Genomic DNA, 18,935 nt, shown 5'->3' with positions numbered 1-18,935 from the left:
ATTTGTCGAACAAAGTGTGCGTAACAGTAAGTGGATTAATTTCTAAAAAAATTCCGTAGCCTGGGCAATTTCGAAATAGCCCAATAGTAAAGGTGTCCAATTAATAGTCAAAGTGATATAATCCATTACTTTCTTGCCCATCTGTTAACGACTTCGAATATGGCCTTGCTCTGTATGGCGAGGAACTTTGCAAATTTAGTGAATAAACGTGGTAGAACCCTATGTGGTTCGACTCCGGCGGCAACACCGCCACACCTATTTTTGCCGCATAACACCAGTGTTAAGCGCTGCTGTGTTCTGGTTTGAAGGGCGTGGTAAGGCAGACATACTTTTCCGATTCAGGTTCCAGCTTAGTTCTTAGGGGTCGCGGCGCATTTCAGCGCGGCGCGGCCGAACCGGTAGAAACCGGTAGAACAGGTAGAATATCTAATCTTATCTGGGGCCGATTGTGAAGACCGCGGGCAGCAGTAGACACTTGCCATCAAGTGGACTGCATGCTCATCTGCTACTCCTATATTATAAAAAAGGAATAATGGATACGTAAAACGGACTTAAGCCCCGGGCAGAAGACCATCTGATATCAGATAGTTTTCTGGACTTAAAACTTTTCTCTTTTTCGTCTCGTTTTCTCTTAAAACTATAAAGAGTTTTAAGAAATTTAATTAACATGATACCATGAATGTCAAACTTGAGGTGGAGGGAAAATAACAATAATATTCCGCCTGTGTGAATCGAATTCGTAGAAAAAACTCATGCATAACCTGAATCATCATCATCATCATCAACTCATTATTGTCCCACTGCTGGCACGGGTCTCCTCTCAGAATGAGACGGATTAGGCCATAGTCCACCGCGCTGGCCAAGTGCATATTGATAGACTTCACATACCTTTGAGATTTTTATTATAAATCTCTGAGGTATGCAGGTTTCCTCACGATATTTTCCTTCACCGTTTTAGCAAGTGATAATTAATTTCTAATACGCACATAATTTAAAAAAATCAGAGGTGCCTGAGATTTGAACCTCGGACTCCTCGATCGAGAGGCCGAGTTTCTTAACCACTAGGCTATCACTTCTTAACACAAACATGTTATGTGGGTTACCACGTATTAACGGAACCCGCGATTACTGCCCCTATTTGGTTTTTTCGTGAGTACTTAACTACATGATTCCGTTACTTTTGTTTTCAATTTATATTAGGTAGGTAAAATTACTAAGGTAAAGTGACAGAGATAATCTGGGGGCACGGCAGTGCCCCCCCAAGTCGAGCCAAAAAAAGCGGCACGGACGTACCATCCTTTTCTCGAAGCAATTCGGTAATATTTTGTTTCTATGCATTAATATTTTAAATGACTGTAAAAAATCAGGTATATTAAGTAAGTACCTGTGTGTAACGTTAATAGGAACGTAAAAATGTTCAACGCATAGGTATATTATTTATCATCAATTCATGTGCGCAAGGATCACTTTTTTCTAATCCATGTTTCGGATTTGTAGTAGGTATGTTATCCAAACTAATATATTAAATACAAATATCAGTTTTTTGGTTGCTATACTTTCACGCCTCTACTACATAAGCGAATATCATAAAATTTTGTAAACAGGTTGTCAGGATTTCAGAAAAAGATATAGGTACTTAGGGTATCTTTTGTACTGTTCACGAGGGATAGATAATAATCTCTGGTCGCGAGCAGAGCTACGGGTAGAAGATGGTCAACATTAAATATAATAAAGAATAATTCTGGTTGAACCTTGGTGAATACTGTGATAAATAGATGAATTTCAAGTTTAGTTTTTATTTCCGTTTAATTACGGTCCAATTTCCTCGGTGTGATCCGACAGACGACTAAAATTGTAAAACGTAAACTAAGTAATTAAATCTTTACCTAAATTAAATTTATACCTAAATATGCTTTAATATTCATAATATCACTTCATATTTTTTGTAAATAGTACCTATACTAGTTTTTACCAGCGGCTTCGCTCGCGAGTCGCGATAACAGGTCGATGACAATAGTTGTTTTTATCTATCCCTCGGGAACAGGGGGTTACTACCATCTCTTAAAACAATATTGTTTTAATCATATTTTTACTTTTTTTACATAAATTTAACTTTTTATACAAAATATGACAATTTCAGTTGGTTTTATACAATGGATAAGCGAAAAATTAATAAGGGTTTAAGTTTGTTCAACTGTGTATGACAGAATATTTTACTGTTTTAAGGAGGAAATAAAACTTTCCTGAACTATGATGGTTTTTTATGGTAAAAGATGGTGGTAGGCCCCTAGAACTTTTATTCGGGATAAATGTTACCCTATATCCTTTCCTGCGCCCCAGACAACCCTGGTACAACATTTCATGCCAATCGGTTTGATAGTTAGTCCATGAAATTACAAACAAACAAACTCACTTTCGCATTTATATTACTAGGTAGGATAATGTTCGTTACGAAGTGTAACTGCAATTATTATAATTGTGCCTACCTATAAAATATGATCAACTCTTAGTTTACGTTACCAGTCTAGTAGTTGCAACTATAACGCATCCATGATAACGGAGCGATTCTCCAATTTATTTGTAGGAGATCATCAAATTAAAATAGTTACCGATAACCTTCTTATATCTATGACTGGAAAGACTGTAATTGTGACTGGGGCCAACAGTGGGATTGGTTTCCAAACGGCTCATGACTTGGCGATGGCTGGGGCACGCATAATCCTAGCATGCAGAGATGAAAACAAAGGGCATGCCGCTCGCGACGCTATCATATCCCATAGCGGTAATCGTAATGTGGTGTTCAGAAAACTCGACTTAGCGTCTTTAGCATCAGTAAGAAAATTCGCTAATGAGGTACTTGAAGAGGAGGACAGACTGGATGTCTTAGTCAACAATGCAGGTGCTTACGGATTAGGAGATCGTTGCACAGAAGACAACATAGTTGAAGGCATGCAAACGAACCACTTTGGTCCCTTCCTACTGACATGTCTTCTTATACCCCTGCTTCAGAAAAGCGCTCCAAGTAGAATCGTGAACGTTAGCTCCATATTACACTTTATTGGAGAGATCAAAGTGCATTCGCTAAATAAGAAAAATCGGTATTCAGATCTACGTACGTATGCCAATAGTAAGCTGTGCAACATTAGTTTTACCGTGGAACTATCGAGACGCTTGCAAGGTACTGGAGTTGTAGCTAACGCAGTGCACCCAGGGCTTATCATGACAAATATTGGGAAGGACGCAGGGTTATTGACGAAAGCAGTTTGGGCAACAGTGTGCAGGCTATGTCCTCGAACAGTTAAAGAGGCAGCACAAATGTTAATCTTCGTGTGTGTATCGAAAGAATGTGCCGAAATCTCAGGAAGTTATTACGTGGATTGTGAGAAATCGAGAACGCTACGAACAGCAAGAGACCCTAAAGTAGCTGCGGATTTGTGGCAATTATCGGAACAGTTAGTTAATTTCAAATTTATAAATCCCCTTTAAGTTTTTCCTTAATAAGCTATGTAATACTCTTTTTCTACTAAAAATGGGTCGATGGGCATTTTTTATAAATAAGAGTAGCAGACAAGCATGCAGTCCACCTGATGGTGGTGGCTAATGCCGCCCATAGAAATCTGTAATCAACCTCGGCTCGGAAACGCCTCGGAAAAGTATGTCTCCCTTACCCTGTTATGGGGCAGAAATAGGTGTGGCGGTAGTGCCACCGGAGTCGAACCACAGGGTTCTACCACCTTCAGCAATAATTCAATAGCGATCCTTGCAATGGTGGTTTATTTTAGTAGTGTAGATAAGTCTTGTAGAATAAATTTCTATAGCTATAACAATATAACGTCATTGTAGTCTTGGGACAAGAATAGAGCTATGGTCAACGTCAGGCAAGGGATATGCCTGGCGTAAGAAGCGTCAAACGACTAACAGGGGATCCCGGGAATGATGATTGTAAATGTACCCGCATATCGTTTTAAAATCCCGAATTTTTGGTAAGCATATAATTTATAGTCTACTCGTGTAGAGCCCCATCTCCCTAGATAAAAATCTTCCATAACCAGGTGTAGTTCTCACGGTTTTGGGTACCTTTAAAAGGTTTCTTCCTCGTCACCACAATATAAAATAAAATTACGTGGAATTTACTTTTTTTATTTTATTTTAATACACCTATTATTGCTCACTTATATTACGTTTTTTATAATTATGAGCTAAGTGGTTTAAAGGTTTGTTTGTTTTTTTAGCAAAAAACAAATGTCAATTATGTATTTATGTAATTATATGGAAATTAGGATTAAATATATAAACTAGTGTCAACTCATAAACAAAAACAAATTATTAGATATAATTACAAGTTAGTGACCTGGTAACTTATTAAAAATCACTTTGTGAAATACTATGTCAATGTTGTTTATCCTTTTAATATTTTAATGGAGGTGTAGAATGCTCTGTGGTTCAACTCCGGCGGCCCCGCCGTCATACCTATTTTTACCTAATAACAGTTTTAAGCGTTGCTCTGTTCCGGTTTGAAGCTTTGAAGGGTGCGGTAAGAGAGACATAGTTTTCAAAGTCTTTCCAGCTTAGACTTCAGGTAGGAATGTGATTATATCTGGGTTTTTTTACAGATGTCGAGGGGGGCAGTAGCCTCTTAACTTAACTTCAGGTGGACTGCGTGCTCGTCTGCTACCTACTTCTGAACCTACCTATCTATGATAAAATTATATATGACAAAAGTTAATTATTTTTTATTTATTATTAGTAATATTCTTATTATTTAATTTAATTTCTTATTATTTTATCGAATGCGGGATTTTTTCAAACCACACACACAAAAAAGTCCAAATACTTTTTTGCATAAATACCTAGATACCTATTTCTTATAAATACATAAGTATATAGATATATAACTATAAAGTGAAAAGCACAAAGTGCGAAATTTTTTGTTTCACAGACTTTGATGCAAAATATCTTTGGTACCTTACTTATTCCTGAATCTGTAATGTTTTAGTTTTTCAATCAGTTTTAGTAAGCAAGCGTCGTAAATATAACAGTAAGCTTGTGGTTTTTGTCAAGATTTTAAACATTATGTACGACAAACGAACTTCAAGTAACAACAAATTTGGAATATTAATATAATAACTACTAACTATAAAAACACATAAAAACAATAAAAATATCTTTACATGGTATAATACGATAATGTAAAATATTTATTGTATTGATAACAAACTGAAGTACACATACATACTCTTATGCACACCTACTTCTACATTTACATGTGACATATATGCCACGTTTATATACGTGTGCGTTTCATGAACTTGGAATAATTAATCAATCGATAGAACCGATAATGAGCTTTATTTTGAAATTAGTTTCTTATTAGTTGAGTTTGAAGGTGGTAGAATCCTTTATGGTTCGACTCCGGCGGCACCACCGCCACACCTATTGGTGCCTCATAACAGCAGTGTTATGCACTGGTGTGTTCCGGTTTGAAGGGTGTGGTCAGGGAGACATACTTTTCCGAGGCGTACCACCTTACTTCTCAGGGGTAGCAGCGCATCCATGGCTGACTTCAGGTAGGAATATCCAATCTTGTCTGGGGTTGATTACAGATGTCCATACGTGGCAGTAGCCACTAGAGATGTGCCGAGTCAGGTGGACTCGAGTCAGTACTCGAGTACTTACATAAACTCGCATACTCGAGTACTAATAAGTGGTACTCGAATACCACTTATTAGTACTCGAGTACTCGAATACTGACGGTACTCCTACACTGACTCCAGTCTTATGTACCTTATATAGGCAAACGCAGAAATAGTGAATGCAGCAAAAATTGTGCAAGTAACAACTTGTTTAATTTTGTTTAGTGAGTGCCTTTTTTTGGTCTTCCGTGGTTCACTTCTGTGTGTTACAAAGTACTCGAGTACTTCATGCTAACTCGAGTACATTGTGAATATTCTGGACTCGAGTACTGACTCGATTCTTTTTTATATGAGTACTAAAGTACTCGAATACTAAAAATGGCCGACTCGGCACATCATTAGTAGCCACTTACCATCAGGTGGACTGCATGCTCGTCTGCTACTGCCATCTTATAAAAAAAGTAGTTGTGTTATTGAAGACAAGGCATAGACTGAAATATAATCTGTGGTTATTCTCCTACGTCACGTACAAGTTGCAGTGATGACGACAATGACATTGACATTCATCTAAAATTCAAATGACAAATAACATGACTGATTGAGTTAGATTGACAGTGACACTAATTTTATCGATACGCGCGGCTACGCGCCGTACATCTGTAGGATTCATGTTTAATGAACTTTTAGTATTATCTCTTTAATATACATTTATTATTTTAAAGTTATAAGATCATGTCGGAGTCGGAAAACACCGAGCCAATGGAGCAAGTGAAAGCTCATAGCCCGCGGAAACGAGTGCGGCATCGTAAGAAGCAGCTTTACGAAAACATTCTTAAACAAATTGAGTTTTACTTTAGTGATGCTAACTTGAGCAAGGATAGGTACCTTGGTACGTTGGTGCAGAATGACCCGTTTGTTCCTATTGCGGAGTTTCTGAAGTTTAACAAGATACGCTCAATGACGCAGGATTCTCTGGATATTGTTAAGTCTATGAAGCATTCGACGTTTTTGGAGTTGTCTGAGGATAAGCTTAAAGTAAGTAGAACGTTAAATTTTACCCATTTTATGGCCATTACGGTGGTAGATAGAACCTTCTGTGATTTGACACACCTCTTTCTGGCTATAACAGAAGTGTTCAGTGTTGCATTGTTCTAGTTTGAGGGATATACTTTTCGAAGACAATTCAGCTTAGTCCTCAGGGGTTAACGGCGAATCCGTAGCCAACCTCCAGTAGGAAATATTAAGAATTCTATTTGCGGTTGACAGCAGATGGCCTGCACACTTATCTGCTTTGAATTGAGAAAAAATGTTGAAAGATTTTTTCTAAATTCAATATTAAGTTTTGTAATGCAAATTTGCCGGTTGACACTTAGGTGTTCTTGCAAAAAACTTGCCCATTTTTGACCTACCAATTTAATTCAGGTTGATTATTTGTAATGTGTAAAAATAGAGACATATTTTTAAAGCAAAAAAATTATTTCAGGTAAGAAGGAAAACCCCAATGATGCCCTACGATGCAGATTTGAGGACTGTGTATGTGGAATCCATTCCTGTAACCGCAAATAGAGAGTGGTTGCAACGTGTGTTCTCTGAATACGGCCACATTGCGTATATTTCATTGCCAAAATTCAAAAATACACAAAAAATTAAGGTGAGTTGGGTATTAAAATATTGATAGGTGTTCAACCCTTAACCGATTCCGTGCGGATGTGGCACAACTGTGGGTGATTTGGCACAACTGTGGTGCCATCTGCTTGGAGTCGGTTAACTGGTATCGTAAATTTGACAAATGTAACTGGTATGTTATATGCATTTGTTGGGTCACACATCTGGAGTGAAATTTAAGGTGGTAATTCTTGTATATTATTTAATGGCTATGTCAGTATGACATGACTGCCCCACAGCCTGACAATCCCGTGATTGCCAAAATGGCTTAAACGAATATGCATACAGAATTAAAACAATACACATATGTAGATAATACACATAATGGTGTCCCTTCATGTTTAAATCCCTCTCTGCGAGAAGACTTGTGCCCAGCAGTTTATTAAAAATTCACTGTCTAATATTGTTTTTACATTATTTTTTGTATATTGAAATAAAACTTTGTAATTATCCAATTATGCCTGTATCTCCTTTTGCATAATGTTCTACAGGTTTTTGAAGTCAAACTACAATTTACTATTGTGGTAGTCAAAATCCTAACCTAAACTAACCTCTCACTGAATTTACTTTCAGGGTTATGCCTTCATAGAATTCGATAAGCCACAAGATGCCCAAAAATGTATAAATGCATTCACAAAAATGGGGTGCAAGTTACCCACGGGTATGCCTCCAGAGGAGCTGTCTTCGATTAAAATGTTCTCGGTTGACAACCCTGATGATGTAGCCGAGAACAAAGAGGAATATGAGCCACCAAAGAAGAAACCTAAGAAGAATAAGGATAAGAAACTGAAGAACTTAGAACTTAAGTTGGAGAATGAGTCCGATAGTGACAGGAGGGGAGATACACCTAGTGTGAGTATTGAATTTAAAAAATATTGCCAAAAATAAGTAAGAGTTAAGACTTTTTATTGGAATGTCTAGAAAATTCTGTTTATTGCACTTTCAGGATGAAAATAAAAGTATAACGACTCCGTTGAATACTCCTGGTGAGGTATGTCAACCATGTTTCTATTTACTACCCTAAGCACTGATTTTATATCAAGTCTTTTTATTGTGGTCCACAGGTTTTGTGTGGTCCACACCATAAGTCTAATAGTACAATACCCACGAAAATTGTACAGACATACAATATGAATAGTCGAACTACTTAATTTAAATACTTGTAATAATTAAATCTAAAAACTTGATTGAATCATTTAAGTAGTTAACTATACTTTTCAAAGTATAAAAAGGTTTGATATTTTGCCACTGACACGAGAGGTAACAAGAATTTTTAACAATTTGGATCCAAAAAAAGTGAAATATTTTTCCAGGAAAACAAAAGTATAACTGATATAGAATCAAAAGATGAAGTCACTAGTCAAGACGAAAGCAAACTTGACCAAGACATACCCAGGAAGAAGAAAGTGAAGAAACGTCTCGGTAAAGATAAGGGGAAATTAAAAACTAAGTTAGAGAATGGAGAGGCCCCAAAAGATGCTGTTTGGGGCTTGCAAGTACTGCCGAAGTGTGAATGGAAGGCGCTTAGGAACAAGTATCTGAATTTACAAAGAAAGTACATGAAGGAAGTAAAAGCTAATCTGCAGAGTAAAAGGCACTCGTATTTGGGGCTGCCTGCGCCGGCAGCGCCACCTGTGGAAGCAGAACCAGGTAAGTTTAATTTAAAATATAAGTAACTATTAATAATGAGTAGTAAATATTAGTAACGAGTTTACTTGAGGTGTATTCATTAGATAGTAGTCTCCTTAACCTATCTTAAATCTTTAGTAATTCACAGATTTATGATTAGGTTTGACCAGAAATCAAACTTAAATCTATTTAACAAACCCTTAAAACGACCATTCATCGTTCCATCGATGACATCTTATTAATAAAGACCCCATAATTAATAATTTACATACTACTAAATGTGTGGCTAAAAATGTGTTATTCATTCATTAATGGCTTGTTATGGTACACTTACATTTTTCTTGTGTAAGCATAATGAATATACATATAAATAAATTTATTTTTTTATGATTTCTATTTTTAGTAATAAGTGCTCAAAACGTAAACACCAAAAGTGTTGCCCCACTGGAGAAGATCCCAGGAGTGTTTGTGAAGGAAGTGTTGCCAGAACCCTGCCTCGACATCAGGCTTACTAAACGAACGGTTAGTAAACAATTATGTGCCTTATAATAATCACTGTTACATTACACATTTAATTGAAACACACTGAAACATTTAAAACCAAAATTATTTTTATTAATGTGGATTTTGATAAAGTGATTTGTTGGCAATTTGCATATTTATTTAAGTTTTATAATTATTCAATTGATTGTTTTTGGTGCCAAATTGACATGCTGATCCCAACTACTGCATGTTTGCAATTGAGAAAACAAAATGATGAGTTTGAAAGAGCAAAAAAGAATTATAAATTATTTTCCATGGTTACAGATTAAAACTAATGTTCATGTCCTACATGTTGATGTGAAAGAGGGTCAAACGGATGCCATCCTCAGATTCGATTCTGCCAAAGCCGCTGACGAGGTAAATGTGACTAAAATACTTTTCGTAATGGTAAATTTATCCAAAATTCAGTCATTATAATTTGAATTTGAAAAAAAAAGATAGTGTACCATTAATATGAGTTTTTAATTGAGGACTCTATTAATCAATTTGAGATCTCGATAGCCCATACAAATCTACAACCAGTGCAACTAGTGGCCATTTAAGATTGGACCCCTCGACCGATAGGTCGGAGCTTCGAATCCAAGCAAAAGCATCTCTGATTTTTAAAGTTATTAGTTAGTAGTTATTAAGTATTAGATATTACTTATCACTTGTTTTAATTGCAAAGGAAAACATTGAGAGGAAACCTGCATACCTAAGAGATATTTAAAAATAATGTTCTCGAAAGTATGCAAAGTTGCACTTGACCAGCGCGATGGACTACAGCCTAATCGTTCTCATTCGGAGCCTTGCCTAGTTGTAGGCCAGTAGAGCTATCGCCAAACACCTAGTCCACTCTGAAGTTGTTGCGAGCAGGTGTAGTCATATAATTTACTAAGCGACGCGATTCATTCTATATTCAGAGCGGACTAGCAGTTTACGCGGACTATAATGTGTTAATGATATGTTTCCAGTACTGCACGGAGCCAACCCGCCGCGCACGCGTGCTGTGCGGCGCGGAGGAGCAGGAGCAGTGGGCGCGGGCGGAGGCGGCGCGCGCGAGGCCCACTGGTCGCGGCCGAACTCGCTTACTGGCCCGCGCTGCACCCGCTCAGCCCCGCGCGCCACGACCTGCTTCGCCCCAGCCTACACACACTCATATACGATTTGATGAATAAATATTATTCCTAACTTAGCATTTTTTTCCTTCAAAATTATTATTTTTAATAGTAAAGCCTTGCCCCACAAATGGGGAACAACAACCCACATATTACTGTATGTGTTAATGTTGATATACTTAATATCTGTAGTACAGTTCTTAGCCAACCCGTCGCGCGCGCGTGCTGTGTAGTGCGGAGGAGCAGGAGCACGCTTGCTGGCCCGCGCAGCCGCGCGCGCCACAACCCGCTTCCCCCAGCCCACGCACACTCATATACGATTTGATGAATAAATATTACTTCTAAATTAACTTTCTTTCCACTATAAAATAATAATCTATATATGTGGTAGAAGCCTTTGTGGTTCGACTCCAGCGGCACCACCGCCACACCTATTTCTGCCTCATAACAGCAGCGCCAACGCTGCAAATAATAATTTAGGTTTATGGGTCTGGGTGTTAGTGTATCAACTCTGTGTGTGTCCATAGCACCCACGAGACAGGGAATCCTAGTGTGGGGCTGTGGTTGTAGAAAGCATTTTCCGTTTTCTGTATGAACCTGTTTATTTTTAAAAACCTTGCTATTTATTGCTGATATTAAATTTAGTTCTTACGGCAATAGAGAAAAATGAGCGTGGGTAATAAGTACAAAAGGGAACATTGACTTGTTAATGTTGGACTTTATTTTCCGAATAAAAAGTATAACTTTAGTGTCACTAATCAATTTTAATATAAGTGGTTCAGCCCGCACGAATCCTAGCCCAGAAATTAGTAGGTTTAACGATTTGTTTGTTGTGAATACATCTTTCAATACAAATTTGGATTACATCCAGATCATTTCGACCATAGACAAATTTAAGAAGTGTTTAAAAAATACAATTTTAAAGGAACACAAAATTCAAAAAACGAATGTATAAAAAAATTATTTATTACATCAAGTAAATGCAACATCAAAGTCAGTCTTAAAAATATGTTTACGTATGGCTTAATAATACAGGAGGCACTGGCACATTTTATCAAAACTATAGTTATTATTATAGACTTAAAAAATATTAAGTTACATAAAACAACATACAAAATTAATAGTTGCATTACGAATATACCTGTAAATATATAACAACCAGACTTATTACATCTTATAATGATATTAATGTGCCTTATATAGTATATTTATAAATAGCTACTTATTTATAAGTAATTGTAAGTACTAGTATAATCTCAGTCACATAACTGGAGCATTATTAGCTTGTAGTTACGAGTTTTGAAATGAATATACTCTCACTCCGTAATTAATAGTGTCCTGTCGAAAACTTAACCTTTTTTTAAAGATATGAAATATACAGTTCCCTAAAAGCAGTACTTGGACACGTCGCTTCTTTTAATTTGCTTTTAAATCAGGAGTACGTGAAATTCAACAATTCAGTTATGTTTTTAAATAAAAAAAATATAAACAAACGTGTGACTTGTCGTACACGCCTGAGTAAAGCCGAACGCTTTTCAGGAGTTCACAAGAGCGATCGTTCCTAATTAACGTTTAGTTACTCCATTATTTCATTATTTCATGTTCCATTTGAAAATAGCCTCAAGAACTATGTACCTACATTTATCCATCAAAATTACTTACATAAGTCGAACATAATTAATTAAGCCGAAGTCTCCAGTTACGTGACTCAAATAAAAAGTTAAGTAAAAATGTATATTTATAAGTACAATGTCATGTAGTTGATTAATTTTATCGTCATAATTATAAGAAAATACTGAGGTAAAAGCATAGGAATTTGTACAGCAAGTTAAAAGTAGTAGTATTAGTACAGTTGAACTATGTTACGGCGTTAGGCACAATTATGTAGGAATACACAATATAGGAAGATTTCATGACAAATTAAGTATTACATAATGTACTATTTTAGGACTCTGCGTACCTATTTTACAAAACTGTTGCTGTCAAAGCGTAAATAGAGTATATAAAACATACCGAACATACTATTACACTATTGGACGAAACTAATAACAGCAGTGTTAGGCGCGGCTGTGTTCCGGTTTGAAGGGTGTGGTGGGAGACAGACTTTTCCGAGGCGTTCCAGCTTAGTCCTCAGGGGTGGCAGCGCATCTGTGGCTGACCTCAGGTAGGACTATCTAATCCTATCTGGGGTTGATTACAAATGTCTATGGACGGCAGTAGCCACTTCACACCATCACCATCAGGTGGACTGCATGCTTGTCTGCTACTCCTATAATATAAAATAAACTTAAGTAGAAAATTAAATTGCAAGTAGTACTACCTATATTTTAAAGTAAAATGAATTCGCTGATTTAAAACTATAAATAAAAATATATAACTTTTTCTTACGCTCTGACAACATCTTAAATGATAGGTGTCTGTAAGATTTGTGACGAAAAAATAGATAATTTGAACTGTACAGATATTCTTAAAGATATGTTGTAGAGTTACATGCTTATGGTACAAGTAGTAGACATTTGATGCAGTTTTTCAAGTCTAGCAGACAATCCTGCAGACTTACAATAAACTTACAATTTAGAACTGTAAAAAACAGGACCCATTTAAACTGTGAATCCGGCACTATATCGTATACAACACATTCATTTTTATAAACCTACCAAATTAAATTCAAGTAGTTTTTTCTTTCACTCGCTTTTCTTGTGCGTTCAGGATGAGTTATAGCATCGTAGCTAGCCAATGAGCGCCTTGACAAGGTTTCAATTTACACCTTAGAGTTTGAAGATCATGATGATCTTTTTTACATGGATGTAACCTTTGTATGACGATTTTTTCCGACTAAACGTAACAAATTACACGGTTACGATGTTTTAAGGAAGAAGTCAATAAGGAAGAACCTTTGAAACTATTCAGACACTTTATAACAATAGATATTTGTGATGCAAAATATTTCCAGCATAAAAAAATGCAAAATAACAGAAGGTACTTTACGTACAAAATTATCTTTTAAAATACACTAATCCAATTTCACATATAATAATATGTAAAAAAAAGTAACAAAGCACCAGAATACTTTTAAAATACTTTTCATAACATTGGTTGCTATATAAAAACAATAAAATGTTCGCAAAATGAATTGTATGCTAAGTTTATCACAATAATTAAAGTTACTACGCCCGTTAACAATATTCCTTATTAAAACTATGTACAAACGCATGAGGTAGAGGTGTTTCACATCGCTATGATGCTTCCATGTGTCTGTGAACAGTTACGGGAGCGATAACACTGTTTTTACCACAGGGTAAAACGGTAATATTTAAATCACCCGCTTTTAATCTTAGCTTAATTTTTGGAGGGAGGGGACAACTTATATCAGATTTTGTATCGTCAGATAATACTATGGGATCATTGACTGAGAAACCTGTAGCCTCAGAATCCTCATGAGGAGTCATGGTTGAATAGCCTTGGTCAGAGCCACCGGCTGTGTGGGGTCGCCTATATCCCGTTACGACGCGATAAGGAGATATTGGAGCCTCTATTTCCATCGCTGGCAACAACTTATCTTGACCCGACGGATCGTGCATATCATCGGATGGCAAGTGGCTCATTTGTACGTTAGCGTCATGCCATGTTTCTGCTGGACCATCAACGTACAAATTATGACAACTTGCAGACGTAGTATTCTGCTTATAACAATATATTGCAACCGCTACTACTAAACTAACAGTAACAATGCAGCCTGCGATAGGACCTATAGCTGAGTAGCTGCCCAGGGCATCTCTATTTACACGACCGAAAGTACCTTCTCCGTATGGGGTTACGGCACCTAGGACACCATTGAAACAAGTCGATTGTGAAGTACAGAAAGGTGAAGAGAGTGGCGTTCGACCATCCTCATCTATCTGACACCATTCACATCCCAAAACTCCTAAGCATGTGGAATGAGTGACATAAGATTCACATTGAAATTCGAAACAGGATCGCAAATTTTCCGCGAAGTTCAAAAAGTAATGCGACTTGTGGTTGTTGTTCTCGGGCATCATCCCACACAAGGGAATATCTTGGTTCATTCGAGTTACATTTGAATTAGGACATTCGTACAATTCAGAGCTACATTCACATGGACATTCGCATTCAGTTTGTTCCATCCGATTGCAGTTTAGACATAAGCGATCGACCATACTGCATGGACAGAAGGCATCAACACTGCAGGACGCATTGACAAGCCCAATAAAAGCATTTGTACCCGGAATAGCTGCAATGTAGTAATGAACACAGTGATCGCCAGACACGACGTTGGAAAGAACATTGGGTAGTGAAACATTAAATTCGTAAAACCTTTGAATGGTTTTATCAAAAACATTATTGCACAAACGCTTCGTAACAAATCCTTTATGATTCAGCATATCAATCGCGATCATTGATTCTTTGTGCGTAATGTGTTGCTGTTCGATAGGACCAGAACCATTTGGATCCATCAATCCAGGATGAGAAACCAAATATCCCCGATTATTCATGATGAAACATTTGATATACGACATAGCGCACAGAGGCATGCTGTCGATTAGTAGTTTATACAAGAATCCCATAGTGATATCCATCGCTACGACCATGGTGGGGTAGTAAGGGCTTTTCACGGCATAAGAAATGGATACAACATAGCCAGCACCGCCGACATCCAAATTAGGTGGTGTTAGAATAATTTTATCTGGATTTTCTAAAGCGTAAGTGTACCACGGCCTTTTAACAGGTTCATAATCATATTCAAGGACTGTTCCGGGAAACATAACTAGAACTCCGCTCTCTGTAACTGCATACCTTCGGACAATATATTTTGAGTAAGCACCATGCAAATGTTGAGTTTTGTAAAACGATAAGATAGAGTTAAGGAATCCAACATCTTGTTGGATTTCGTTTTTGAGACCAGGGTTGGACAGAAGACCATGAGCAACACTTCTTAGGTAAGCTAAGTAATTCTTCATATATGTAACAGCCTCTTGCCCATCTCCCATATCATACAAATAAGTGAATGGCGACTGAAAACTCGAAGGACTCAAATACACAGTACCCTGATCAATAGTAGATATTTGTTTAAAATGTCTGCATATTTTCCCTGTTTTAGGCGGAAACAAATCAAGCCTGTGAAACAGTATCTCCTTACTGCTTCTTGTAAAAAATATATTTGTTTTGTTAAAAATACTTTTATCTATAATCTCAGATACAATACAAACTACATATAAATCATGAACCCACTTCCAAGAATATGTAATGGATTTGGTTGTGTTTTTGTCGTACATAGTAACATTACCTGAATCATTTGATAGAATTTCTTTCTTGACAGTGTTTATGAAGCTGTAAGTCTCAATCATTTCGATGTTGGTAAATTTTATTTTTTCAGTCGCTAACTCTGGTCGTGGAAAGTATGAATGCATGAGGACCTTACCAGAGGAATCCATAACAAACGCCCGCTTCTGTTGACTTGTGCTTTTGAAATAAATTATATCTTCTGCTAGATCGGACCAATACAAGTCCAAGCCCAAAATCCCTTTCGTTGTTGGATACACTAGAGGGACCATGAAGTCTCGTTCCGTGGCCTCCCATATAGGACTTATAATCTTCATTTTGTTTTCGTATCCACTGGGTAGGAGAGAGATAAAAGCTGACGCTATTTGGCCAACAACACCGCTATCGTTTATATGAAGCTTCATCACGGAATGCTCGTTTGAATGATTGTGCCACTTATCAAAGCTCAAAATACCTAGGGAACTATTCCTATCAATCTGACTCTCATTTATTAATCCGATCGCAAATTTTACCAAATTCCCTTGATCAGGATAATGTGGGAATATTTTTAACCATGAATCATTTTTCAAGACTTTTGCGTCTGTTAAGAAAATGAACAACCTTTGTGTTGGTAAGTTCTTCTCGAGGAGTAGGCTTTTCAGCTCTTTGTTTATTGTGCTTGGTTGTATGTTTATAGCTGCAGTGGGCTCTAAGGAGGATAAGTACTCTCTCAGTAACATTTTGTTGTTATCAGTAGCATTTCCCAGATTCGACATCCCATCATTGTTACATATGTCCTCGAATTTAACAAAATCAGTCATATTTGTGATTTTTAGTGCAATTAAGTCTATTTTCTGTAAAGCATATGCAGTTTCTTTAACAACACTTATTGCATGCTGCAACGAATCTGCCTTCATACTAGTATCCACAATAAATACCAGCATTTTTGGGTCAGGATTCACTATTTTATGATACAAGTACCTCAAATTAGAGTTTGGCATCACCGTGCAATCTTTATCTGTAGCGTAATCTATGTGAGACAGGAAATACTGCCGTTTCACTTTCAAATCTTTGAATCGGTCCAACATCTTGGTATTTGAATGGATTGATGACATATTGTCGTACAAGTTAGAACTTTTTATAATTACAGTCTTACGAATAGAGTTGAAAGGACATGGATGAGTGAAGGATGGAGTGTTGTTGTTGGTCAGTGAGTTGTTCATTTCTAGAAGAATGTTCATAGCCGAAGATAACTTGAAGCCTAACTTATCCGACATACTGGCCAGTATGTTGCTGTCGGAGGACTGGTAACGACTCACTTTGTAAGCCGTTCTGACTTTGAAATGCGAAGTGTACTCACTACCAAGCTCGTCAATAACGATTTCATTGAACTTACTAGCCAAGGAATCCGAAAGTTTGCGTAAATTAAGCTTATTGTCGCAGCGGTTGCTCGGTTTCGTGCAGTTTTCATTCTGCGCCACCACCTGGTGCACGATGGCGGTCGTGATCGTAAATAACGATATAAACTTCATCTTGTCGGCATTATCTTTGATGCGCGTCACTTGATTAGGTATCTCGCCTTCCACTTATCGTACTGTTTACAATATCACGTATGTAAGCCATTACCACGTTAAATAGATTCAAGACAGTTTTAATTCAGAAAACACATAATAACTCAAATTAATCACGAATTTCTCCAAAAAAGCTACGTTTGTTAGCTAATTTTCTCTTTATTTTTTTACTACACGAGTTCACGAACGAGTCTCTATGACTTTTCATTCCGCGTCAATTTATGACGTTTATTGTCTGACAACGACAGTTTTTTTTTTGTTATGTTTCATTCATATTAATCGGCATACAGCCAATATGAACAATTTAAAATTCGTTAATAGTTGCATTGTGTTCACTGCATAATATACATTACAAATGTTATATCCATAGTTTTTAATGAGTCAAAAGTAAGAGTCAATGTAAATAAAGTGAAATGACATGCTCCACTATCCTTGTTTGCATTGTCTATTATGTGGAGTGGTCTATGGCACAATTCCCCAACTAATGGTTGTCACTTGTCATGTCTTTATTATCGAGCGAATTTCACTACCTCTTTTTAAGTACTTTTAAGCATTTTGCTACTACGCGATACTAATACGTTTATTTAAAAAGGATTAGTAAACTGGGAAACGATGTAGAAGGAGACGTGACTTCTTTTTGATTAACAAAATGACTGATCGTTCGATAGCGGTAAGTCGACGCTATTTAGTACTTAGTAGTCATTACTATAAAAAACTCATCTCGAATCAAGCTATAAACTCGAATGTTTTTAAGTCGTGTAGTTTGTTTATCAACGTTAGAGATAAATAATATTTTATGAAATGATTGGAAGTTATCGAACTGAAATAATGTATATTGTATACTGATCACATAATATAACCCGTTCGTTTTTATTATGCATTATTATTAAATAGTTATTTTGTTTTAGACAATAATTTAACAGGTAGGTTGTTTGAGTACGTATCGGTGATTTTGTATGAAAATATGTATATTAAATATTAATTCTTCATCTCCTAAATGTGGTAAAGAATAAGGATTCCTTCCTTTCGTAGCTCAACTTCGAAAACACCACTGTCACGCCTTTTTCTGTCTATAACATGTAGTAAGGGAGAGAGGTACTCAAAGCAATCAAAATTAGACTTCAGAGGTAATTACGTATCTATTACCGACCTTAAAGGCTTTATGACCTTAAAGACTGATTCTATTTCGCGTAAATTACGGCATGGTCATACGGATGGGCGGCAGTGAGGTAAACGTCAGTATATTTAAATATTGTATAGTGTTAGAATTATTACGGGGCCCATACATTTATCGAGGCTTACGAACGACGAGTCGACATAGGTCCTAGTCAGGCCGGTAGAGGCCTAAATGTTTTTTACCTAGCCTAGGGGAAAATTGTTAATTTGGACCTGTCTTTTCAATTAAAGTTGTAAGTACACTTTTTTGGTAAATTGTATATTTTAGAATGTATTTACGATTTTGCGGGTCATGATCTCTACGATCCCTGCCTGCGGTCCCGGCCCGCCCCTCGTCCTAG

The 18,935-nt window shown here is 36.8% G+C and overlaps 2 protein-coding genes and 1 pseudogene across 2 annotated transcripts; 2 read left to right on the top strand and 1 right to left on the bottom strand.

The window, feature by feature from the left end:
* Positions 1 to 2,540: 2,540 nt before the first annotated feature.
* On the top strand, positions 2,541 to 3,601 carry LOC140749398 (retinol dehydrogenase 14 pseudogene; annotated as a pseudogene).
* Positions 3,602 to 6,233: 2,632 nt separating this feature from the next.
* Larp7 (La related protein 7) lies at positions 6,234 to 10,644 on the top strand. The gene is made up of 8 exons (XM_073082714.1): positions 6,234 to 6,668; positions 7,117 to 7,284; positions 7,872 to 8,150; positions 8,245 to 8,289; positions 8,612 to 8,948; positions 9,331 to 9,449; positions 9,735 to 9,827; positions 10,424 to 10,644. The coding sequence occupies exons 1-8, from the start codon at positions 6,366 to 6,368 to the stop codon at positions 10,625 to 10,627; spliced, it is 1,548 nt and encodes a 515-aa protein (XP_072938815.1). The 5' UTR covers positions 6,234 to 6,365; the 3' UTR covers positions 10,628 to 10,644.
* A 2,161-nt stretch (positions 10,645 to 12,805) lies between these two features.
* Positions 12,806 to 17,630, bottom strand: LOC140749397 (VWFA and cache domain-containing protein 1-like). The gene has a single exon (XM_073082428.1). It carries the CDS (start codon positions 17,377 to 17,379, stop codon positions 13,804 to 13,806), a length of 3,576 nt encoding a protein of 1,191 aa, XP_072938529.1. The 5' UTR covers positions 17,380 to 17,630; the 3' UTR covers positions 12,806 to 13,803.
* Between the last annotated feature and the right edge of the window lie 1,305 nt (positions 17,631 to 18,935).

This window comes from Epargyreus clarus, unplaced genomic scaffold, assembly GCF_041222505.1.
Source record: "Epargyreus clarus isolate Ecla_fem2 unplaced genomic scaffold, WU_Ecla_fem_2.2 ptg000018l, whole genome shotgun sequence".
Classification (NCBI taxonomy): domain Eukaryota; kingdom Metazoa; phylum Arthropoda; class Insecta; order Lepidoptera; family Hesperiidae; genus Epargyreus; species Epargyreus clarus.
Note: the sequence above shows the minus strand (reverse complement) of the source record. Positions and strands in the feature narration are given on the sequence as shown.

What these genes read in the sequence shown, in the direction of transcription:
- LOC140749397 (XM_073082428.1), bottom strand. Translation starts at nt 17,379, where the DNA reads ATGAAGTTTATATCGTTATTTACGATCACGACCGCCATCGTGCACCAG.
- Larp7 (XM_073082714.1), top strand. Translation starts at nt 6,366, where the DNA reads ATGTCGGAGTCGGAAAACACCGAGCCAATGGAGCAAGTGAAAGCTCAT. An exon ending in AAAATACACAAAAAATTAAG is followed by an intron (nt 7,285 to 7,871) that starts GTGAGTTGGGTA and finishes ATTTACTTTCAG; the next exon opens with GGTTATGCCTTCATAGAATT. An exon ending in TCAGGCTTACTAAACGAACG is followed by an intron (nt 9,450 to 9,734) that starts GTTAGTAAACAA and finishes CCATGGTTACAG; the next exon opens with ATTAAAACTAATGTTCATGT.